The 24,384-nt window shown below is 39.9% G+C and overlaps 2 protein-coding genes across 6 annotated transcripts in view; one reads left to right on the plus strand and one right to left on the minus strand.

Moving 5' to 3' along the window:
* Positions 1 to 8,086, plus strand: part of POC5 (POC5 centriolar protein) — a 29,758-nt gene extending 21,672 nt beyond the window's left edge. The window contains exons 8-12 of one of the 2 annotated variants that reach the window (XM_033009184.2): positions 397 to 559; positions 3,893 to 4,011; positions 4,856 to 4,969; positions 5,812 to 5,988; positions 7,675 to 8,086. In XM_033009184.2, the coding sequence (XP_032865075.1) occupies positions 397 to 559; positions 3,893 to 4,011; positions 4,856 to 4,969; positions 5,812 to 5,988; positions 7,675 to 7,824 (723 nt within the window). In that variant the 3' untranslated portion in view covers positions 7,825 to 8,086. The remainder of the gene's footprint in view (positions 1 to 396; positions 560 to 3,892; positions 4,012 to 4,855; positions 4,970 to 5,811; positions 5,989 to 7,674) is intronic. The other variant, XM_033009185.2, reaches the window with a different exon arrangement.
* Positions 8,087 to 8,275: 189 nt separating this feature from the next.
* ANKDD1B (ankyrin repeat and death domain containing 1B) overlaps positions 8,276 to 24,384 on the minus strand; it is a 33,645-nt gene continuing 17,536 nt past the window's right edge. Inside the window, exons 8-15 of one of the 4 annotated variants that reach the window (XM_033009160.2) lie at positions 24,148 to 24,246; positions 23,029 to 23,127; positions 21,335 to 21,433; positions 17,372 to 17,470; positions 14,513 to 14,608; positions 10,698 to 10,896; positions 9,851 to 9,982; positions 8,276 to 9,521 (exon numbers count right to left, since the gene is read on the minus strand). In XM_033009160.2, the coding sequence (XP_032865051.2) occupies positions 9,463 to 9,521; positions 9,851 to 9,982; positions 10,698 to 10,896; positions 14,513 to 14,608; positions 17,372 to 17,470; positions 21,335 to 21,433; positions 23,029 to 23,127; positions 24,148 to 24,246 (882 nt within the window). In that variant the 3' untranslated portion in view covers positions 8,276 to 9,462. Of the gene's footprint in view, positions 9,522 to 9,850; positions 9,983 to 10,697; positions 10,897 to 14,512; positions 14,609 to 17,371; positions 17,471 to 21,334; positions 21,434 to 23,028; positions 23,128 to 24,117; positions 24,247 to 24,384 lie in introns of all 4 variants that reach the window. The other 3 variants (XM_033009159.2, XM_033009158.2, XM_033009161.2) reach the window with 3 other exon arrangements.

Here is a 24,384-nt window from a genome sequence, read left to right on the forward strand (position 1 = left end):
AGAGAGATTACTGATGAAAATTCACCCTATGCTTAAATATTTTTCTGGGAACATTTATTCTTCTGTTAATCAAATTCATGTTCCTGCAGAGATCTAGCTTGTGCCAGACGCCTAACTTCTAAAAGACAAGAACTTGCAAGATAGATTTCTGCTTAGCTGGTTAGGTAGGGTCTGACAGTCAAATGCGTTCTTGTCCTTGTTATGCTCTAGTACAAATAATACTCTGTAGTACAAAGAAATGACAAGTGACTGTTCATCTCTGGTGAACCAGGGGTTTTGAAGTGAAAATGCATATCTTTGTAAACGTAGTAAGTGAATTTTAAATCTAATTGATGAATATGTTCATAGTTTGCATTCTGAAGTGTAAGACAGCTGTTTCTTTATTCTCTTTTGTAGCTGACTGCTACTTTGGAACAGACAAAAGCTGAAATTCTGCGACTGCACAGTGAAAGAGAACAGTATGAAGACACCATGAAGAAAGCCTTTATGCGTGGTGTATGTGCTTTGAATCTGGAAGCAATGACCATGTTTCAGGGCAAGGACAGTAAGACAGATCATGGTCAGTATAAAAAGTGGCTCTAAGCTTGTAGGGTGTGTGGATTTTTGTTGGGTTTGTTTGTTTGTTTTAAAAGATTTTTTTTATTTATTTAATATGATGACTTGTGACAATATAGTTTATCAAACTCTTACTGCTTTAAAAAGTCCTGTTGAATACATAGAGAAATATTCTGATGCACCTCTGTAGTTGAAAGGTGGAACACATTCTCTTCATCCCACCATGCAGGGAGGGTGGTAACCTGCAACTAAAGGCAGAATGAGAAGCCAGAGATGGAAAACTTCTTAAAATACTGTGGAAGATTACCCAGGATTCTGTCAACACTCAGGTTATGTGGGGGTGAGGGGGAAATCCTGGAAAACCCTCCTCTTCTGTTTGGAATCTCAGTGTGCAATGAATCAGTTTTTCCCAGATAGCTCTCCCTTCTTTTAATCTTGGCTTTTAATGCAAAAAGGGCAAGTAAATCTCCCAGGTTCTGTATTCAGCTGGAGTTCTGTGATAGAAGTGGAAACATCAGTGTAATTATATCAGCAGCACACTCATAAAACTTGTGCAGCTACACAGGAAAGAGCTGCACACCCTTACAGATGTAATGAAATCACCCCCATCAGAGTGAGACAGTCTATATCAGTAGGAGCATAATCATGCTGGTGCAGCAGTCTATATTAAAGAGAAAATAGCTGTGCCAGCAGGAGAGTCACAGCTGTACATGTGGCTTAACAACTAGCTGTATGGCAGCAGTTGTTAATGGCTTTAGACAAGTAACTTCAGTTGCTAAGCCTAACAATCTTATACCAGAAGTTTCTGAACTACTTCAGAGAAATTCTTCCCCAAAAATGTAGATGTGAAGAGGAAATAAAAACCTGAAGAGGGTGTAAGAGGTTACTCACCTGAGCAACTGTCTGAGCCTGTTAAACATACGTGGTATTTGTACAGTTGCTTAGGAAACTAGAATATCACACTATCTAACTGCAGTAGCTGTGTGCTAGTAAAAACATAGGATCAGTATTTGGGGAAGGTCAAGAATTAATGATTTCTTTAAGATACTGAGTTTGGGAATAAAGTTACGGGCACTGCCCAAGTACTTTACTTTTCACTGTTATAAATTAAGAACTACTCTCTCTTGAAGCTTTATCTTATATTTGTTTGTTTGTTTGTTGTTTTCCAAAAACATGCAACAGACAATGGGTCTCATTAATAATGATGGGTAACTGAGTGGTGTGAAACATGAAAGCATTGTTTCTGTAAACCCATGAAAAGGGTAAGTAGGAAGGAAATGAAGAAAACTGAGCTCTAGAGCTGCCATGACCAACTCCTGGGATTCATGGACTTAACATTTTTCTTAATTTTTACTATGAAGCAGAAGCTGATATTCTACACAGTCACAGTACCTGGAGAGTTTGCTGTGCTGGGCAGTGCTGAGGTGCCCATACCCAACTTTCTGGGTGTCCAGCATCATGCTTTCTAACTTTCTGTGGTTAGTGTAGTCTTCATCAGGCATCATAACATCTCATAGTCTCTGTTGTCCTTGGTCCCATGACTGCCATCTTCTCCCTTGTCCCAGGCACACTCTCTTTTTCTTGGTACAGCCAGACAGTGCTTTTAATGAAGTTAGTTACGTAATTGTTTAATATGGTTGTACAACCATTTATTTGCATTCCTCCTCAGGTATAACAGAACAGTGATGAGGACATCAGGGGACTTCAAACATCAGCTCAGATGGTTATTGTGATTTGTTCTAGTCTTTTAATCTGTGGGCATTAAAACTTCACTGTGACAGTGTCAGTCAGTGATTATATATTTATATGAACACTGCAGTGCCACCTACTGTCACTGGAAATAAAAGCAGAATTTATTCTTACTAGGTTATGATAATGTATATTTAGTATACATACAATACACAAATAACATACATATAATATGCATTATAATGTAGGTTATTAATAGTGTGCCAGTATCACAACCTTAATGGGTCCATAACATTTGGAGTTAATGTTGATGGTCTAAAAAACCATCTGGCTGACATACTGCCAGGTGATTTTTATTATTATTGGTGGTGGTGGTGATGATGATGATGATTATAATTATTGTTGTTGTTGTTATTGAGATTATTTTTAACGTCTTTATGTATTTGAAGGAACACTGAAGCCACAAGAATTCGTGACCTTTTACTTTAAAAAAAATCCTAACACATCTATTTTAAGTAACATAAATCAAATCTGATTGGTCTGTAACTTATGTGTTGGCCCTGTCTATGCTTAAGCTTAATGTGTGAGCACACATACATATATATGTACAAAATGCATATTCTGCCATACTTACACTGTTGAAATCTGTGGGCATTGCACTGATTTGAACTACCTTCCTTACATTTTTCTGCTCACCTCAAGAGAAAAAAAAGGAGAAAAAAAAATCAAGCCCACAACTACCACATGGTGTCACTGTAGTCCCTGAAATGAGCAAAGTTCCCTTGTCCTGGAACTGCTGCTAGCATCAACTGCTTCACAAATAGGAGAGTAAATAAGAACACATCTCTCCAGTTCCTTTAAGGACATTTGTATTCCAAAGGAAAAGGCTGAAACTGCTTGAAAAAGGTACTGGGCTTAGGTCTGCAGATCTGACCTCCCCAGGATGTCTGCACTGTGAGACAAAAGAATCCTGGATGGATTTTGCACAAGCTGAGGCTTACCCATCTGGCGGGGAGAGATGAGGGCTGCAGGGTGCCTGCAGAGCATCCCAGCCCTGCAGCCATGACGTGGCCAGTGTCCAGACATTGTATGCAGAGATGAGAAGCTGCTGAGCATGATATATGGCTCCTTGAAATTTCAGTATGTTCTCAGGAAAGTTAAAGTACGTTTTATTTTACTGACAGTGAGCCCCCTTAAGGATCTTACACCTTCACAGAGGTCCAGTGTGGCCTTTCTGTGTTTTGCTGCTTTCCACCTAAACTGGATTTTGGTCCTTAGCATAAGAGTAGCTCCTGCACACTGGGTTTAGTATTGGCAAGCAGTACAGGGAACCTCAGTTCATTGCGCTATAAGTATGTCACAAGTGCCACAGGGATGTTGAGACATAACTTGGAAACAAGCTCCTTGGAAAATACTATTTCCAAGCATATGAAAAGAAGGGTCAAATACAGGAATATTATATATTTATATATATGTATATATATATATATATATACAGCTATAAAGAACAAACTGATCCTTTTAATTAGATTATACAGAAATCCTCAAAGAATAGTAAAATTTTTACTGTGACTTATCTCTTTTCTTTTCCCCCTTAGGGTTTGCTAGATTATGTGCTGATCCCATTACTTTGTGTTTCTAATAATAGATGTAGGAAGTAGGAGAAATGATAACGGTACCACTGTTGCAGGAAGGCTACCTCCTTCACAGTATAACCCGCCCTCACCACCACCCCCACCAGCAGCTGCGCTTCAGCTGGAAGACATGGTAAGCGTGTAGCTGGAACAGAACTGTATTTGCTTGTGACAAAAATGAAATTCCTTGGCTGGAGCTTTTTAAAAATAAGTGCCATAGCCCATTAATTGAAGGAACTTGAAGATAGCCTAAGTGTAAAAAGAAACCTATGGGTATATTCGGACCGGACTGTGTAAATGAAGTAACTGGGGTGCAGCTGTTGTGATTTGCTATGCTTTCATTTAGTTCTGGTTTTTATTTTACTGAAAATATATTAAACTAATGAAGACAAAGTCACTATAATAAGCAGAATTTGCTCTCTGTGGTTCTTTCTGGAAAAAAAGCTGTTAAGAGGTTTTTTCAAAAAACATGAGCTTAATATAATTTGAAAAGAAGAAAAGCTAGCTTGACTTGAAGCTTCTTTTTTAAGAGTGTAACATATATAGATACTGAGGGAATTCAGCTTATTGTCCTATTATATCAGCTTAGCCAGATCATTATCCAGTATCTTGGATGTTCTGGACCTGCCCTGGAGTCATCCTGAAGATGTTGCCACTGTAAAACAATTGCACGCTAGATACAGGTTAGAACAGAGAAGATGTGCTTGCCTCTCTCCTGATTTTTCATTCTAGTAGCATCAAATGTTATTCACACTGTTCCTACAATTTCTAGACCAGTATTAAAAAAAAAAACAAACAAACAAAAAAAAGCAAACAAAAAAAACCCACCAAACAGTAAAACTAGAGATAAAATATATGCAAAGAAGTTAAATTTAGAAAGGTAACTGCAACAGTCAAAAAACTGACTGTCTAAAGAGTGAAAATGTGTTTTCTAGAAAGTTATACTCATTCTTTGTAAACTCTCATTTCATTTACAGTTTTCTACCCACCTGGGTCATGCAAGCACTTCTCAGACCAGGCTAGACTCTGATTCTCCAGGAATCGTCGCTAGCACAGCTGCAGGATCTGGTGTGGTGTCAAGTCAAAAACTGGTAACATGCTAAAATTAACTTTTTAAATTTTTGAGGTATAATTATAACAAATACGAGTTTGGGTGTCATTATTTCTGCATTTTTCAGAGCAACACAAGTATGTAGTTGAGGAAACTGCCATAGGGTTTACATAGCTGTGTGAAGACACTAGCTTACAAATGCTTATTAATGTTACAGAAACCCATTTACATTAGGAGAAATTTTAAATTATTTTTGGAGGGGGAAGTGTGATAAAATGAAGAACAGAAGAGTACAAGTACACTTACAGTTGGTGTTTCACATAATACCATTTTGTTACGGAAAGAATATGCTTCGCTTTAACATCCTGCTGTTTGAGAAGTCTCTCTCATTCCCTGTCCTTTTTACTTTTCTCCACTATTTTCTGCATTTGCTCTCCTTTGTTTTTGGCATCTAATACAGTTTGCTGCTAGCTGTCAGAGGAAAGTACGGCGTTTTATAGCATGGAAGCTTTTTTTTGTATCTGCTATGTCACTGTTAGAAAGACTTTCCAGGGTGTTGGAAGTGACTGCAGCTGTCACTCCAGTATGCAACCGGTGAGCAAAGCTAGACTATTCATGCTGCTTGATTTTTTTTGTCAAATTAGCCTTACTCCCCTCAGGATAGAAGTCACTTGCTTATCTCATACTTAGCATGGAAAAAGATGGAATAAACCAGGTTGCAATTAGGTGGAGCAAATTCAGTCCTGTATAACATAACTAGATTACCTGCAACATCCCATGTTCCATTTAGGCACATTGCTGATAAAATTAAGCAGACATACTAGAGCATTATAAATACTAAGTTCAGAATTTTTTACCAACTAATACTTAATTTATTTGTAGCCCATGGCAAAAGTAATAACATCTGCTCAACAAAAAGCAGGAAGAACAATCACTGCTCGAATCACAGGCCGAGCTGATATGGCACAAAAAGCCAGAATTTGTGGTAGTTTGGCAGTGATGGGAGTCGTTCCACCCATGAGTTCAGTCATTGTTGAAAAACATCATCCAGTCACTCAGGTAAGTCAGAATTATGCTTTTAACAGTATTCTTATTACAACACATCTGGTAGTAGTTTAAAGAAAAATGACCATCATGAAGAGGTAATAGACAGGGTTCAGACTTGAGGCCCATTTAAAATAACAAACAACAGTGCCTTTGGGCTGGTTAGGAGGCACTGGTGGGGAGAGGAAGTAAATATTGCCACTTGAATCTGTCTTCTTTCTGTAGTAATTATTTCACAAGTAGAGTAGTCTTGCCTGTCTCTTTCTGGGCCAGCTCTTCTATGAGTCTTCCTCTTCATAGAAGTGGTTAGTTGGTACACCAATGTTGGGTGTCATCACCACGGAACCACAGTTTAAAGACAAGTTTCATGGTATATAGCAAGAAAAGTGACTGAACCAGAGGTGGTAGAGATACAGGTTAGCCTGACAGGTTGAGTGTAGCAAATTATTGGAGGGAAAAAAGTAAAACCCTTGTTTGAAGGCAATCAAATTTGTCAAGCCTGCTGCTTATTGTATTTTGGGTCCTACTCCTTCCATTTATGCTGCAGAAAACACTGAAATAATTAATAATTATTAGGGTGTGAAAGCAACATACAAGACAACTATAAACAGCGGCCTAAATGTCCTGGGTGATCACTACGCTATTAGACCAATCTGAGCAAAAAATGGTTTCAACTGGAGGTCTATGAAGCACCTGAAGATGGGGGTTTTTTTATATTTTAACCTGTAAAGTAGGATCTGAGTTTTCTCTGAGCTATCTGAAAGTCCAGTTTCTCTTCAGCAATGCTGCCAGAACAAGCAGTGCTACATCATGTCATTTAATTTGAGCTGGAGTTACTAGTAACAGTCTGTGTGAGGGATGTTCTGCTTTCACTCATTTCCTGTGGTGAATCAGAGCCCTGTGGCAGGCTGCACATAGCTTTCAAGAATTTGGGGTCCTAAGCAGAAATTTGTAGTTAAATTGTATGTCCTGAGGGGGTTAGAGGTTTGGTGTGAGGCTTCTTTCATTTAGGACTATTTCTGGATGCAGACTGTGTGACTAGGGTGGCAAGTAAAGACCTGAACTACTGTACCTAAAAATTACTTCTGAAAATGTAAAAATGTAACAGTCCCAGAGATATATTTCATATATTCTTTCTGCAAATAAATGCCTAAGTGAAAGTCAGTCAGATTGAAGAATTTCTCTTGAATTAATCTGACAGGGGAGAGAGTTTACCTTTAAAAGCAGAGTGACTACTGTTCATTGCAGTAAGGTGGCTAGTTTTTTGGGGAGAAATTTTTTGTCAGATAAATGCAAACCTTTTCCTTTCACAGACCAGAGCCCTTTCAGAGACTTCATCATAGCAAATACTGAACTTCAAAAGGAAAGTTTGCATGATTGAATTAGTACTGCAGAGGAAAATTCTAAACAATTTGGTAAAAACAAACAAACCAACTTTGAAATAAGATTGAGCTGATAAAACCTTAGGGTGGTACCTAGTTAACTGGAGAATTAGCACTTTGTGTGCTCAAAGTATATTACAGATAAGGAAGGAAAAAATAAATTCATTCTATTAAAGTAACACTTTTTTTTTTTTTGAAAAGTGTATTTCAGTTTGCTGGATTGCAAATATTTCTGTTTAAACTACAGCACACACAGATCAATTTTAATGGGAATTTTTTTGTACTGTGAAGTGTTTTGATGTATCTGATTACTTTTCAGCAAACCATATCCCAAGCCACTGCTGCTAAATATCCTCGAACTGTGCTCCATTCTTCTGGCTCTACCACTGTGAGACCTGCAGGACAAGTTGGGCGAATGCTTCAGGGCCAACCTCATACCAGTGTTCAGTCAATAAAAGTTGTTGACTGAGTGAATATCTTTCTCACCTATGGCGGTTTTTATCAAGGTACAATCTAAACCTCTTCTTCCAGGATGTAAAGTATGTATCATGTTTTTACCCTTTTCTAAAAAAATTTTTTTTAAAGTAGAAGTGCTTTTATACTGAACATCTGGAGGGGATAAAAAGAACTTGAAATGTTGTTCTACCTCCAAACTATTTGAAAACTTATTTTATTAAGATAAACACTTTTTATTTAAGGAATCTTTTGCACACTTTTAAATAAAGGATAGAATGTGATTTTGTCTGAATCTCTTTGTTTAGTCCCAATGTTACTAGCATCTACTTTCAAGTGAAAATTAAATTTATTTTTGTTCTATATGCTTTTAGTTGCTTGTGCAACTAAGTGTAGTTGACATGCATTTTAATTATATCCTACAACAGCATACTTAAATGAAGAACATCAGTGGTATCCTTTACCCCCCTCAGGGTGTGACTTGGGCCAGATGAGATACAAGTCCATCAAATTGTTAAACATTCTCATTTTTTGAACTACTGTTGTAGAACTTGATGCATACCTGTCAGGATCTAAGAATTTGTGATCTTAGATCCCTAAGTACAAAACCTGAGGATTTACCAGTCTGTTCTTCACACCCCTGTGATGCTCTGCAGCCATGTCTAAACAGGTTGCACACAAGATGGCAGTTGAGCATAAGGCTTCGGTCTAAGATCCGTATCATCATCTTTTTAGTACAAGCAATAAGATCCAATATAAATAATGATAGCTATATAGAGACAGACAAGGCAATTCAATTCTTCCATTACATAATAAAAATATTGCTATTTTATTATAGAGACTACAAAGATAGACATTTTACATAATTTGTCAGATATGAAATATATTCAGTAATGAGAAAACCTTTAAACAAGTTCAGCAAGATGCTACCAAATATTAATTTGAGACATGAACAAGAAATAGGCAAATAATTCCTAGATGTGTTAAATATTAAATATCAAATGTTCTTTTATATGTGTACAAGGTTATACCATGGTAGAAAATTCTGCAGCCAAGCATATATGGCTTTAGATGTGATGTTTTTGTGTATGCTCACTACATAAATCAAATGCTGAAGAAGAAAGACTTGTCCTAATCCTAGCACTAATTAAATGAGAAAAGCTCTGTCCATACAGGAACACTATAATCCTAGCAAGACTTTATAAAAACCTGAATCCCAAATGAGGCCAAGTGCCAACCTATTTCTGGGAGGTTTGATTTATACACATAATTTTCACTTACTAAATTTAATTGCTTTCATGTAGAAAACATCTTATTTACAATTCATGTCAAACAAAATAGCTTAATTTGCAGTTCCAATACATAATTAGTGTATCAGTGTTAAGCCAGGTGTAGAAATTGTAGGGGGATGGTTCTTGCTTAGCAGTACAGTCATAAATTGCCAGCCAGCCATTCACTCTTAAATTCTTTAAATCAGTGTGTAGCGTGCACATGAGAAAGAACGGACCAATACTTCGGGAGTCCAAATTCTTATAGCTTGGAAAAAGTCATACAACTTCAAAATAGGTTTTTGTCTCCAGAAAAGATATTATTTGAAAGTCAGTTTTCATCTGGCATGTAATTCCATCACACATGCCATGTTTTATTGTTGAACTCATGAAATTGCACATTTTCTGGAGTCCACGTCAGTGCTACTTGCAGCTCTGATCTTCTCTGTAAAGTAAGGAGAAAATGTTTGCTTGACATGCTCTTCTTTTTACAGGGTCAGAATAATCTAACTGAGGGATGGCCAATCCCATTTCAGCCATGTTCGCAGGGCAAAGGAAGGAAGCAAATTTTACACATTAACACCTTTTAGAAATCTCAAGTCTCACTTAAATGTTCTTTCTCAAGCAACCTCACCCCCCAGCAACGGCGGAGTCCCAGAAAGGAAAGTTGTCCTTCAGCTCTGCCACAGTCACACCTTCCCAGCACCTGCAGGGACCTCAGCACCCCTCCGCAGTCTCACAAAGGACACAGTAACGGGCTCTGTAACAACTTACCAGCTAAAGGCTGAAACCCTGCTTCCACCAGATCCTCATATATATGCTTGATAGGATTCTGATGAGCCAGCAATATACCATGTAACCAGATGAGCAACATTCTGTTTCCATGTTCTTTATAACTTTTTTTCCCTATGCAATACACAAAGATTTGTCTGTTCCATGTGCTGGAAGCAGTGTATTTTGTGCTTTTGCACTTAGAGTTCTAAGAGGTTTTAAAACATACTCATTCTATTTTCTTTCTCACCTAGAAGCAAAATGAAGACTGAGGCTTACAAAAGTTTTAAAAATGAACCAACCAACCAGCCAAAAATTCTAGTTTTATCCTAAAGCTACTATAAGGGGAAAAAAAAAAAAAAAAAAAGCTAATACATCTTAAAATTAATTTACCCTTTAATTTTTCCTCAACATGTGGAAATATACCCTGGAGTTGTAATAAGCAAATACAATATGTGCTATGGAAGTACTACTTTCCCAGTACTTGAAATGCCTGAAACCAGAAACTGCTGTTTCATGGCAGCTGTGAAGATGGAGCATGACCAAGGTCTTACTGTGTCATGAGGTTCCCCAGGTCCTCACTTGCAGTGTGACTTGCAAGACCCTTCCATGCTCCTGCTTCTGTTTTTGATTTCCAAAGAAGGCCAAGAGAGAGAACAGAAGTTACCTATACTTCTACGGGACTGCTTCCCAGAAACTAGGGATAACATTTGTATCCATTCACTGCTCTTTTCCACATTTTGAATAAGAGCAGTATGGCCGGTGTACATCTGTGATACATAATTTTAAAAGCAAATCTGCCTTGTTTTTATAGCTTATGTATTATGTCTAGATATCCAGATATTGTTACCTGTCCATTGTTCTTCAATAGCTTTAATTTGTTCTTCTGTGAACTTCAGGAATAAGGCCAGTTTTTTCCATTCCTGGGGTTTTAACTGGTTGTATGCTAGATTCCAAAGGGAGGAACGGATTTGCTTGGTCTGTGTACTGTGATCTTGTTTGAAGGACAAGCTGAAGTCTAACCCATCCTCACTATGAGCTAGATGTTCCTGAAAAAGAAAGCAGATGGTAAATTTTGTCATGAAGCTGGGAGCCCTTGCTTAGCAAGCAGTGAACACTGTCCTGGACAGCCATATGTAGCGACTGATAGGTGCTTTGCTCCGTGCAGGTAAAGGAACTGTGTGAGGCTAGCGGAGCTCTTTGGAAGAAGTCTTTGCATGGATGATGTTATTACAGTCTTAGAACAGAAATTAAGCCCTCCTGTGTCTGTTGCTATGTCTTAATTTAAATACAAAATGAACCATTTTCTTTCTCTGGTGCTTGATAAACAATAGCAAGTAACAGCAAGTAGTATGCCAGCAGTGCTGTGTTCCTTGGCTCTGTCTACTGTATATGTCACATTTTTAACATGGTTGGGTTTCAACCACGGTTCTTATTCTTTTCTCACGCTTCTCAAATTGCTAACTTCTCCCTGAGAAGAGTCTAGGCACCATCAGCAGGGCACTTGTTCAAGCTGTTCTCACGTCTGCCCTGTCAGCTCTGCTTGGCTGAAGCAGGGACTACCAGGTCATTTGATGGCAGCATGAGCCACTGGGTTTAGCACTCAGAGCCCCATTCAGCAAAGTGTCTGAGCACCAATAAGCACATGCATGTTGAACCTGGATCTAGTTTTATTGCTTGCACAAGCAAAATCAGACAGAAACCAAAACCACAAGTATTTTGCCCTCCAGATTAGAAGTGACCTTGCTGCTGTATGCATGGATCACCTGACATAGGAGTGATGGCATTGCTTCTTGTTTGGGCACCTCTGCAAAAGCCATATCTAGCGGTGATTTCAGCCCTAGCTGAGCAGTGACCAGGGAAGAGCCCCATTCCTAGTGTATGTAAGCTCCAACTGCTTTTATATTTAAATCTGTTTATGTGCTAGGCCTGTGTCAAATCCATCTCTAAAGCAAAAAATGTCTTCAGGAAGTTGATACAGGATTACAAAGCGGATACTAAACAAAAAAGGAGATGTCAGCATGCCACATTTTAAAAGTGCTAAGCATAAAGTAATCCGTTCCAGATTAAATTCAGAAAAATACAACAGGGTTATTTCCTAATCTTATGCAAGTCATGCAAGAAAAAAAAAAAAAAAAAAAAAAAAAAAAAAAAACAACACCCAAAACTTAGTTCAGTAACTAAGCACTGTCATGTATGTCTGATTCTGTTTTTCTGTTGCAGACTTTATTTCATGTTTCCTGATACAAGGTGAGGTTTATTCTACAGGACAGCTTCAGGCTCTCCCCAGTTCAGTGTTTCTCTTTTGAGGTTCAAAGAAGCCAAAACAAAATAAAACAAACAAACAACAACAAAAAAAAAACACCAAAAAACCCACAAGCAAACAAACAAAAAGAAAAAAAAAACTTTTTTCTCCTCCCTTTGCAGCAGGACAGCTTCTCTTTGCTAATTGTGTGTCTAGGAAATGGTGGGGTGGGACAGTAAGAGTAGCCCTCCAATCCAGTCAAAACCAGCCTGGGCAGTGATAGGGAAGGGTTGGGTAGAAGCAGTAAATAGAAAAAGGAGCAAATGGAGAGAACAAGGAGGCACGCTGACACACAGAGTCGTGTGCACTTCCTCACAGCAACATGACATTTCCTTTTGTAGCTAATGCCTTGTCATGGATGATAAGTTAGGTCAATGTAACAAAATGACAGTTCTTACTATTATGGTTCAAAACACTGTAGTTTCATCTATGGTAACACCACCTGAACAACATCATATACCATAACTGTAAGATCTAAACTGCTCCCAAAGACTGTGCTCTTAGCTTCACGTAATGGGATACAAACACTTCTGTTTCCCAACATCTGTGCAACTCATGCAAAAAAAACTGCTTAAACAACTTTTCTTCTCCTCAGGCAAATCAATAAACAATGCCAAGAGGTTAGGAGCGTTCCAGGCTCACTGCTGTCAGACTTTTCATGTCTTCTCTGGCAACGGATGACTTCACTTCTAATTCCCCTTTAAGCCAAAAGAACAATAACGTGCCTGACAACTCCAGCTGAACTAATGCAGATCAGATATTCATAACACAGGGAATTTGTGGAGGTGTTTCTCATGATAATTAATCTAGATCTGTGATTCACCAGCACAATGCCCTGTAACATTTTCATGGATTTGGACATGGAGCGCTGGAGTGGGTTGGTAAAACTGGCTAACTCATGTGCCCGCACTTGAGCAGGATCAGTATGCTTATCAGTGGCCCTGGGAGGCACCTGCCTAACCTGGTAAAACAAAGACTCCCTAGCAGGAAGCAGGAATGAGGGTGAACTTACAGATTTGTGTGGCAGCTCAGCAATGAGAGCACAAGAATTGACAGTCAAGTGAATTCCTTTCACCAGTCCTTTTGCCCCGGTTTGCTGCCTCTGGTGCTCACAAAATTACTTGCTCTACATAAATAGTGTTAGCATCTTCCTTCTTGCAGGTTTTATGGTGGATGCTACAAGAGATGTCTTTTACTGCCTCACTAGGACCAGTCTGCAAATAAATAGTGTATTTGAGAGAGCTTGGGGATTTTAAACTGCACTGTGTCAAAACAGCAAATTTAATCAATTCTCAGCAAGCCCACATAAACCTTTGGTTCCAAACAAGAAAAACTGAGCGAGCCAATACATGACTGATGTATGCCCTAAAATGAACCTTCGCCATCCTATGAAACAGCTCCCTTTCATTGGGTGTGCGGGTATAGCAGGTTCTTTGTAGCTCATTACTACAACTGTCATAGACAAAATAAATAAACTTCCTCAGAATTCTAAATGGTCCCAGTTAAGACCCCATGACATGAGACATCCTGAATTTTCAAGACCCATTTGGTCTGGATGTGAGTTCCAAGGCGTATCTCTAGAATGGGCCTCACCAGCAGCCCAGCTCCAAATACTACTTTGACTTTAAGAGGTACTAAGCTTAGCTTTTCTTGTTCAGACACTTCCAACCTATAGAGCGTGTAGAGATTCATATGTGGCGTGGGATAGTCAACACAGGCTAAAATAATTGTCATCTACACTTTAATACGTCTGACTCTCAGCCCGTTAGGGAGGTCCATCACTAAGCAGTCTATGTTTAAATAAACAGCTAGGGAAAGAAGGTTAGAAATTCAGACAATCTGAGGTCAATCTAAGCTGTGTCCTTCACACTTGTTTCCTGTTTCTTTCCCATTCCATTGATTGCGCTTTATAATTAACACACATAAAACAGAAGAGGGAGCTCCTGCCAAAGCATCTCATATCTTACTAGCAAGGGAGTGACAGTCACTTGCTCTTCTCCATTTTTCAACCACAGATTTTGCTGTACTAAAGGACACAGAGATCAATGTGGATTCAGGTCATCCCAGCCCTGGTGCTAATGACACAGTCTGAATTTGGGTCAGAATTTCTCTTCATCACTTTATCTCTTTGTGTAGAACAGGATGTGAAAAAACAGTAAGATCTGCCTACAGCTTTACAACAAGTCAAGAACAGAACCTGGATGAGATAGAGACCTTGCCTTTCCCAGTCCTAACCTCAAATTTATCAAGGCCAGTCTTGCAACCTGCCAAAAGCAACCACCTCCGTCAAAAGACACTTCAAGATCAGAATCTGCTTTTCATTTATAGTTTTCCTCAGTGTAATGAAAGCTGTCTCTTACCTGTTTTGTGGCATAATACCTTTCCGCTTTAATGATCATATCTACAATGAGGGCATGATTACTCCTTGATGCCACAGCTAGTGCAGTTTTTCCATGCTGAAAGCAGAGATAGTGAATCAGAACATTATCTCATATGTACAAGCATAAGTATATCACAGAAGAAACACAGGAGCTATGTTTACAGACCCCCATCTCTTTTTTTCAAGAAAATGTATTACTACAATTTTATGGCTTCAGGACATCTACAATCAAAGTTCTATGCTTTGCATGTGCTGTATCCCTGCAGCCCAGGGGCAGTTAATTTTTTCCTGCACTGAACTCCCCCTAAAGAATTTCTGGTGAGGTACAGCTGCTTTCAGAAACCTCCTGGGCTCAGACTGCTGCGTACTTCACAACAGCTTGCACTCTCCCATCACTGCTTCCAAGTTCATGCAAGCTCAGGCATCCACAGGCTGAAAACTACCACAAATACAGCCCGCTCACAGGTTATGGTTAAACTGGCGTTTCAGATGGATAGGCTGGCAAAGTTGGAAACCTCCAGCTTCGAGGCCAAGACTGTGTCTTGTTTTGGATGGTAAGAGAAACTGGCTCACAGAATTAAAAGAGGGTGTGGGAATGACTTTGTCATGACAATTCAAGTGAGCACAATTGAAGGTGGTGTTTCAGGGGTAGTACAGGCAGACAAATGAATTAAAAGTCATTGCTTTAATCCCAGATACAGTGGGCTGCTCAGTCTAACTGAACCCATCTCTGCTATCAGCACTTCAATGTAAGGGCATCTCAGTGGCTCTACAGGGTTCTCTGCAATTGTTCAGTTCTCTGTCTAATTGTCTATTTTCAGCAGTTTTGCACTGAGTGGAACTGCCTCAAATTTAAATATTCAGGCTATTCTCCATATATCAAGTGCTAGGCATTCTAGAAAATTAGTCCTAAGAGAAGCCAACTCCTTAATTAGAAGGTCCAGACATTAAATTATCAGGTGTTTCAACTCTCCAGCTATTATAAAGTTCCCTAATGTATACATTTTGAGTTCTAGCTCCTGGCTCTGCTCAAAATCATTCTAATTAGCCTGGTTTTAGAAAAGCATCACATTGGAAGCCAAGGAATTTACATTTCATAAAGTCTTTATAGCATAGACATACTTTATGTGTGAGAAGTCCAGAGACCACAAGAGCTCCTTGTGTCCCATCTCTGGAAAAGTGCTCTGCATTTCGCAGGGAGGAGGAAGGGATGAGAAAAGGGGGTGTTTCTGGCCTCCTGTGCTAGTGCAGACATTGCTGGTGTCCCGCTGACGCATGTAGCACAACAGTCTTGCACACAGGAAGTGCTCTGCCCTGCTGGTCACAACCAATGACAATTATATCTGCAGATGGGAGGAAGGAAGAGTTCCCTAGAGACCATTTCCTGAGCTGTAACAGCTTGCAACTTGTTCAGATGCATAACATGCTCTGGAGACTGAGGACTCTTGCTGCAGGGACACAGAGGCCAGGAAAACACTCTGCAATCGAAACAGGGTCACCTTTTTCCTGCCTGCTCTTCGGTAGGTCAGGAACATTTTTGTCATGTCAGCACCAATTCAGTTCAAAGAGGGTTGTACTTGTGAATGTTCCCAGCAGTGGCATGGCCTCAGGGGTCATCCAGCAAAGAAGCAAGGGAAAAGCTACTCTAAGAAATAAAACCAATCCAGAAAGGTGGCAGAACTTACGCTGGCTCAATGCCATATTCTCATAACATGCGCTGAACTATGCCAGCACTCCTGTAAGACCAGGGCACTACCCAGCCCAAAGGCTTGCAGGTGCTTAAGGTCAAAACAGACAATTCTCTGTGCCTGGCCTTGGAATACAAATAGGTAGAGACAATTTTCCAATGGCTAAGGTGCTGTCTAAAGTAGACATGATTCCATTCTGGGTTAGCCCATATGAGAACTGCAGCTTTCTGGCTAGTATGCATGACTCAATGGGAAGGCTTAACTGCAATGCAGCATCTTACCTCAGCCTCCCAAAACACATCAGCCATGTCACCTGCACTCAGAGCCCTGACCTTTATGTCATGCTAGGGAAAAAAGAGATGATCCTAGTCCATCAGGCTTTACTCCTTAACAGGACAGTTTTGTGCATGAAAATGACTTTTTAAAAATTACTAAAGAGCTAGATTTTGCTCATGATAAATATCAAATCCATCAATTCAGTCATACATAAAATCAATATAGTGGTAACAGTATAAAAAAACAGAAGCTCAATCTTGCAAAATTTAGCAAAATTTGTAAAAACTGGATTTGGTACACTCTTATTTCAAAAGCATTTCCCCAGAGACTCTGCTTTGATACTTCTTCCAGCCATTGCCATTCTTGCCTCAATATTTACAGGTTGAACATCAGCAACAGGGTTTAAGCACCCACCTGAATGGATATGGGATGGCTTCTTGGGGACATGGCACCATCATTTCAGATGGCCCCAAGTGCTAAAGGGCAAACTCACCATCACTGCAATTAGTGAAGTTGGCAGTACCTGTGCATCTCCAGGCAATGAGCCTCTGCAGGTGCACGGTTACAACAGCCACTGGCCATGTTCCACTCTGCAAGCCTAGTCCTTTTTTTTCCATCAGAGGTCTTTGGCAGCCTGGTTTACCCGTCAACCTACAGAGCTTGGAAGTTTTACAGCTCTTCACTAAAACCATTTCAGGTCTCTGCAAGCTGCAGGTATGGCAATATTAAAAGGAGACTTCCTTTGTAACAACTAACAGTTAACTTCACCTAAGAAAAACAACTGGCAACAAGTACTTCCTGCATCTCTGCGAAGAGGGTTATAAAACAGAAAATAAAATCACATAATTCTTGCATATGTGAGGAATGCAATCTACCTTATCCATGGTCTTGAGATTGCAGCCTGTCTTGAGCAGCACTTCCACCATCTCCACGTTGCCAAGATCAGCTGCCAGATGTAGAGGGGTTTCTTGCCTCTGGAATTAATGACACCAAATAAATAAGCCAAACTCTTTCTTAGCAGCAGAATGCTCACATCCTGAATCTCAAGAAGATTCACAAGAGACAGCCTTGGCAAGAAAACACTGTACAGAATGAAATCATTTAACTTTTGAGTGATCTACCTGCCAGTTTTGTTTCAAGCAAACAAGAGCATCTGGGATCTCCACAGGAAAACCAGGCAGGAGTTCCAGCTGGCTCGGGAAGAAGTTGCTGTCATGCCCCTCTAATGTACTGTAACCTAATGAGCTCTCTCTCTTCCCTCTTAAAACAAGGTGTTTTGGACAGAGTGCTTCGTGCAACTGCCAATCCCCACCCATACTATCCTCTTGACTATCATTTTCCCTGCTGAAATTTATGCAGAGACAACTGGACATCCATAATTTTCAACAGTACATTGTGTTACGTCCACAACAGGGTTTGTTATCCAGCCCTGCCACAAAACAATGATATGTAGAAGTCTACTTGCTCCAGAATGGGTTCAGTGAACCTTAAACCACACACACACACACCAAAAAAAAAAAAAAAAAAAAAAAGAGGGGAAAAAACAAACAAACAAACACAACCAAAACATTAAACAAAATCAAACTATTAACAAGAAGTATAGCTAAAGGGGCATTCAGCTTCAAGTCTAATCTTTGGGTCTGAAATGAGGGCTGTGTACTCTCTCCACACATGTACCCAAATAAAACCTATTTATTTATTTATTTAGTCTTCTACAGAATATCAGCGTAAGAAATTCCAGACCTCTATGGGAATAATGCAGCAGTAAATAAGATATGTTGTCATTTGTAGAAGACCTGCATATCTGGACATGTCCCTTAGCATGTTTCATGTGACACAGCATCCTTTTAAGTTGAAGGGTTTCTGCCTGCACTTCTCTGATGTTGCAAGTCTACATTCTGTAGGTCTGGTTAGAGAACTTTTTTGGCCTTTGAATCTTAACTTAAAGGTTGTAGAGTCAAACACCAAAACCTTTCAGACCAAGAAATACCAGCCTCAGGGTTCCACATTAGAGTCTCTCATCAGGCCTTTTGGGGACACACACTATAATCACATGACCTCATAAATTTCCCCCAACAATACATCCTACTTCATTTTCTGCAGTAATTTAGACATCTGTATGTACTGTTGTATGTAACTTCAGACATGCTAGAGACAGAGCACGAAACATTTCTAAAAGATGTGTTCAAAAATTTTACAAAATTCTCAGCTTCATGTGATAGAAGAGGTTATCATCATACTAGACTCCAGCCACAAATGACTGCTTCTGTTTCCTGCAAAAATGTGTATAAATTAATCTTTGGTAATAAAATGATCAATGGGAAGAGGCAAACTACAGATTTCTCAAAGTCTGGTCCTTGTTACTATTGTGGGAAGCATCCCCACCTGTCACGTGGGAGACCAGGGTGCATTTCTGTGACAGGGAGCCACAGTGCCAACGTGTGACTCGACAGACCTGGTGGGACATCTGAGATGTAGGGTCAATGGAGAGGGGGAAGAGAGATTCTTTCTGAAGAGTCACAGTTGACAGGCCAGTCTATACGCAGTTGGTGCATCAATGTCTGCCCAGTCCATTATGGCCAGGGTGGCAGCCTACAACATGCACAAGCTCTTTACAAATTTCTGCCACACAGACCATGAGCACTGTATGTCATCCAGACCTCTGGAGGCCTGGTTGTTGGCCAAGTTACTGTAGACTACCTTCACCACCATTAACTACCTCAGATACTGGATACCTTCTTTGGTGGTAGTCTACTTGCCTTACTGGTTCACAATATCTTCTTTGAGGAGATAAGTTGGCTTCACGCTTGATAAGAGCCACCTCCAGAGGCTTGAAGGTGGCTGCCTCTCTTCCGATCCCTTTGTCAGTCCTATAGACCCCAGAGATGGACCCCAGCTGCTGGGCTTCCCTGCCTTCCCAGCACTGCAGCAACCAGGTAGCAATGCACTCACCCTGCTGATGGAACTTGCTGCCTATCTCGTAGGTTATTCAGGGATGGGGACCAGGTAGTTTCCACCTCCCTTGTCATTCCCGTCTTTTCCCTCTCCTGTCCTGCTGCAGGCCAGGCTGTCTCTTCTGACTCTTGCCCCTTCTAAACTTCAGAAGGAGCTGCCACTTCTCTTACTAACCAAACTGATACCTGCTTCCACCATTTCTTCTTGAGTACAGGAGCAACTATTATATTTGAGGGTTAGGTTTCTGGTTAAGCTACTGCATGCCCTCAGATTGAGTGACATTTTCAGTGTCCATATGAGTGGCTTCAGAGCAGGAGACCTTCTCAGCATCTCTTTGTGTGCTCCTTGATCAGGACACCCTCTTTCTCTTTTGAGGATACCAGGTGGCAGCTCAGTAGGCTTGGGCCATACCCCATCACAGCATTAGAATTTGCTGTTCCATCAGGGCAGGCAAGGCTTCACTCCTTCAAATGGTGTACCAGTTACCTGGGACCACATGCCTGTTCAGGCATGAAATCCCAAGTTATTGGAGGCAATAACAGCTGCAGGCATCTGCCCAACACCTCCCACACACCCTGCCACCCAAGGATTGACAGCCTCTGAGCACGTTCCTGTGTAGCATTCCCAATTAGTTGTTTAACCTTATGAACAGTAATCAAAATTAGGCTCACAACACACACGAGTATGATCAGTCTGATTACACAAGTATATTCAAGGAACTGAGTAGCCATTACAAGAAGGAGAGACCTACCCTAGAGGAAAAGAAGGGGTAGGTGCCATTCATTCCTTTTTCTACAAAGCATCTCTCTAAAGAGAAAAGGGGGAAGGTGTAGTTGCTGATTTTATCCTTGAGCTGATTGAGTACCCGGATGGCAGCAGTGTTGTGCCAAAAAATACCAGACGAGGCTCAAGGCCAGTGCTTTTATCATGGCTCTCATGGGCACAGCAAAAGAAAGTGATACGCAACACAGCAAAAGCTGAAAATGGTCATTAACAATTATAGGAGGCTTTGTATAGCAAAAAAGGGACCAAGGATGCCAGCACCAAAGTAAATACATTGGCATACATCACATGGCCTTCCACAGAGGAGGTTGTCCAGTACCTGAGGCGATTAGTGGTGGTGGAGGTGGTCTACAGCAAACTGGCCAACAATCAACCAGGCCTCCAAAGACCACTGGCACCAAGCAGAGGGCGAATAATCCTGGTAAAGGTGAGGAAAACAGTTGCTGGCATCCCTGGGTGGGTTCAAACCACTAACCTTTCAGTTAACAGCTGAATACACTAACCAGTTACACCACAGACCTGTGACCTCATTATCCGGTGTGATGTTGTATGGTGTGGAGCATCACTTTGGTCAGCTGTGGTCATGTTTAGTTGTATTCCCTCCCAGTTCCCTGTGCACCCCCCAGTCTGTTCACTGGTGGGATGGAGTGTGGAACAGAGAAGGGCTTGGTGTTGTGCAAGAACCATTCAGCAACAGCTACAACACTCATGCCTTACCAGCACTGATCCCTATGGGTTGCTATGAAAAAAATTTACTCTGTCCCAGCCAAGTGACACTCTGCACTGAGTTCCTCTCCAAGATCAATATCATTGAGCTATTTCTGTCATTTAATATGCATGAATTGTAACATTCAAACAATACACTAATCTAATATTTTCTGAGTATATAGCATTTTGCTATCCTTATCTTGTACAAGCAATACTAGCACAACATGTACCAGTGACAAATGCAAATGCATACATACAAAAAGAAGGGAAATGCTGCTTCCTTCCTATTTTTTTGTACCCTGAGGTCATAAGGAAAAAAAAAATATTTCAAGCACAACCCACATAATCTCCTCTTTACTAGTGAAGTTATGTTAATTCCCAGTTTTTCTTACATGATTTAAGGAGTTTATATCATGATTGGCATCCAAGAGACTTTTAACTGCTGGTAGATGATTATTGATGACTGCTAAATGGAGAGGGGAATTCTTCTGCTGAGGAGAGAAAATAATAAGGTATTATGCTTAGGTATATTATTAGAAGTTCATTCAAACAAGGAAGAGGTTCTTGTTAAGGCAGTTAACTCCTTGCAAAGGCAGTATGCTCTAGCAGAGGTTCAAGACTGCAAGACTGCACCTTGAGGTGCTGAGTTACGCCAGAGATGGCAGCCTGCTTCCGCAACACCTACAGCCGCAGGCAAACAAATACAGCTGAGAAGCCTGGAAATGCTGAGTGCATGGGGTGCATATCAGTGTGTCACTACTTAGAAACATGACAAGGCACTCCTCTTACATTTTCATACCTGGGATGTGCTGCTACCCTTGGCCAACAATGGAGAGCTCAGGGTAATGTTTCTGTTCCCTCAGAAAATTGGGTTTGCCCTTAGTTGAATACACTGGAAACAGGTTAATTCTGTATTGGGTAAACAGATGTCAAAATATACTTTCCAGGAATAAACTCTTGTCACAAAATAGTGCTGGAAATATTCTTCATACTAAAATGATTTCCTGTCATATTTATAAAAAGCAAATTACAGCCAGAAAGAAATGAAGGGTTTTTTATTTGAGTGATTATTTATTAAAATAACTGGGGCACAGATCCAACACCAGTTACAATCCAACCATTAGATTGGCAAAGTCACTATGTATGTTGAACTTGTGACTCATCAGTTTCTTGTTAAATACAGCTAAAGAGCAATTCCATACCAGTGCCATTCATGGGTGCCAAACACCAGTTCATTACTGTCTTTATAAACCACAGCCATTTCTTCAGGGCTACAGAAAAATAAAGCAAGCTCTTATGCAACGCTGCACTGGAAATGTTTCCAAAATGTAAGTTACAATTATGAGTTGCTTCTGCTACAGAAAGCCAATGAGAACAAGCAGAACAACAACTTCCTGATCTTTAAAATCATTTCAAGAACATCATAAATTGTTCTTCCTTGATAACATTACACAACAGGCCAGCGATCATGGCAGATAAGTCACGAAGCCCAGATTCTATTTTCATCTTGTACTGGAGAAGTGGAAAATTTCTTACTCCCAGAAAATCTCAAATGTAACAAAAACTGTAATACCTGATTTGAGACAAGATTACCTATTTCTTTTTAAACCCCAAAGAACGGTGGCATGCAGACTGTGAAGGCATATGCTTTGAGTGAAGAGGGTGAAAGCACCGAAGTGTTTATTTACCTTTCATTTATCTTTATTCAAAATCAATTACAAGCATTAACTCTTTGCCCATGACACACCGGGAGCCCTGCATCACTGCTACTTATTTCAAGCAGGGTACTTTGCTCATCTTTTCCTAATGCCTGTTCCTTGGCTCAGCCTGGCCACCTCCACACTGCACTGCACCAGTCTGCCCAGGCACTTACGGGGGTTTGTGCAACAGGACCTTGTCTTTGTTGGTCCATACATATTGCTAACCAACACCCATAAGCCACGTAATAATGTGTATAGTAAAAAAAAAAAAAAAAAAAAAAAAAAGAAGTAGTCAATTTCATTCAGCTGTCTGAATTCCCAAGGAAGGTGATAAAAGACAGGACGGGCTGAACAACAGCAGACCAATTATACTGAAACACACTTACCTCAGGTTTAGGAACCAAGTCAATATTCTTATCAATAAGAAAACTAACCAAGGGTAGATGTCCATTCTGAATTGCAATCTGCAAAGCACTACTATTGTTCTGAAAGAAATGGTATATACAGCAAAAAGTTACATTTTTATTGCCAGAAAAGCAGTGCTAAAGTGAGTTATTAATGTAATATTTAATTCAAATTTGTGTTATTATCCCCTCCCCAAAAAAACCTCCCTTTGATAAAATGATATAAAATGAAGTGGACCAGCAGTTAGCACAAAATGTTTTTGTAAATACTGAAGGAACTTCCCATTTTTCCTTTATCACAACAAACGTGCTAAAATCACCAGTATTCCATAGTACTTTTCAATCTCTCTTAAGAAAGAGATAAATAAGCATTGTCAGCTATCCTGCGCCATGGACAATGTCAATGCCAACACATCTCCTAGTCTGTTAGTTCAGTTTGACCTTTAACAATCAAGTACAGTCACATTAACAAACTTTTAAAAATAAATCAATAGGAAAATTTCATTTAATAGTTCTGGTAAAACAAACAAGCTCTCAGTCTGCTGGAATCATGAACTTCACAGCAGGTGAGCCAAGGCCATTCAACTGATGTGAGCTGGACTGGAGTCCAGGAACCAGATGTGGAGAACAGGTTTGTGATCGGGTCAGTCATATGCACTGCCAAAAAGGATGATTTTCAATCACCCTGCTTGGTTACATTTCCTAGTCATATGTTTTACCAATGGATATATAGTAAATAAAAAAGCTCCACCACAGTATTCTGTCAAATAAATCTATGCTATATTTCTTCTACATCAGTTTTTTTCTGATAGCACTCTACAATCCAAATTCTATGGTTTGGGTTTTTTTTGTTGTTTTGTTTTGTTTGCTTTTTTTTTGTTTTTTGTTTTTTTGTTTTGGTTTGGTTTGGTTTGGGTTTGTTTGTTTGTTTTTTGTTTGTTTTGGGGTTTTTTGTTATTTTCTTCTTTTTTTTTTTTACCATTTTGTAAAAATAAGCTGAGCAAATATACTGTTAGTACACACAGAAATGAGAAGATAAGGTCCCTCCCACAGCTCAGGATGTCCCAGTACCTGTGTGCTGGAGGGATACTGTGTACATACTTGAGTTAAAACATTGATGTCACTCCCTGCTTCCAGTAAGAGTTCAGCACATTTTTCATGACCTCCTTCAACAGACAAGTAAAATGGGGTTTCTCCATTCTAGACCAATAGAGAGAAAATGTCCGTTCCAATTTAAGCCACATGACTGTGGCTGTGACACAAAACAGCCCAATCAGACTCATCCAGCTAAGAGAAGAGGGGAGATGGTCACAAGAGAACACAACCTGAATGCTCCTA

The sequence above is a fragment of the Tyto alba genome, unplaced genomic scaffold (assembly GCF_018691265.1).
Source record: "Tyto alba isolate M040663 unplaced genomic scaffold, T.alba_DEE_v4.0 Super-Scaffold_42, whole genome shotgun sequence".
In the NCBI taxonomy this organism is placed as follows: domain Eukaryota; kingdom Metazoa; phylum Chordata; class Aves; order Strigiformes; family Tytonidae; genus Tyto; species Tyto alba.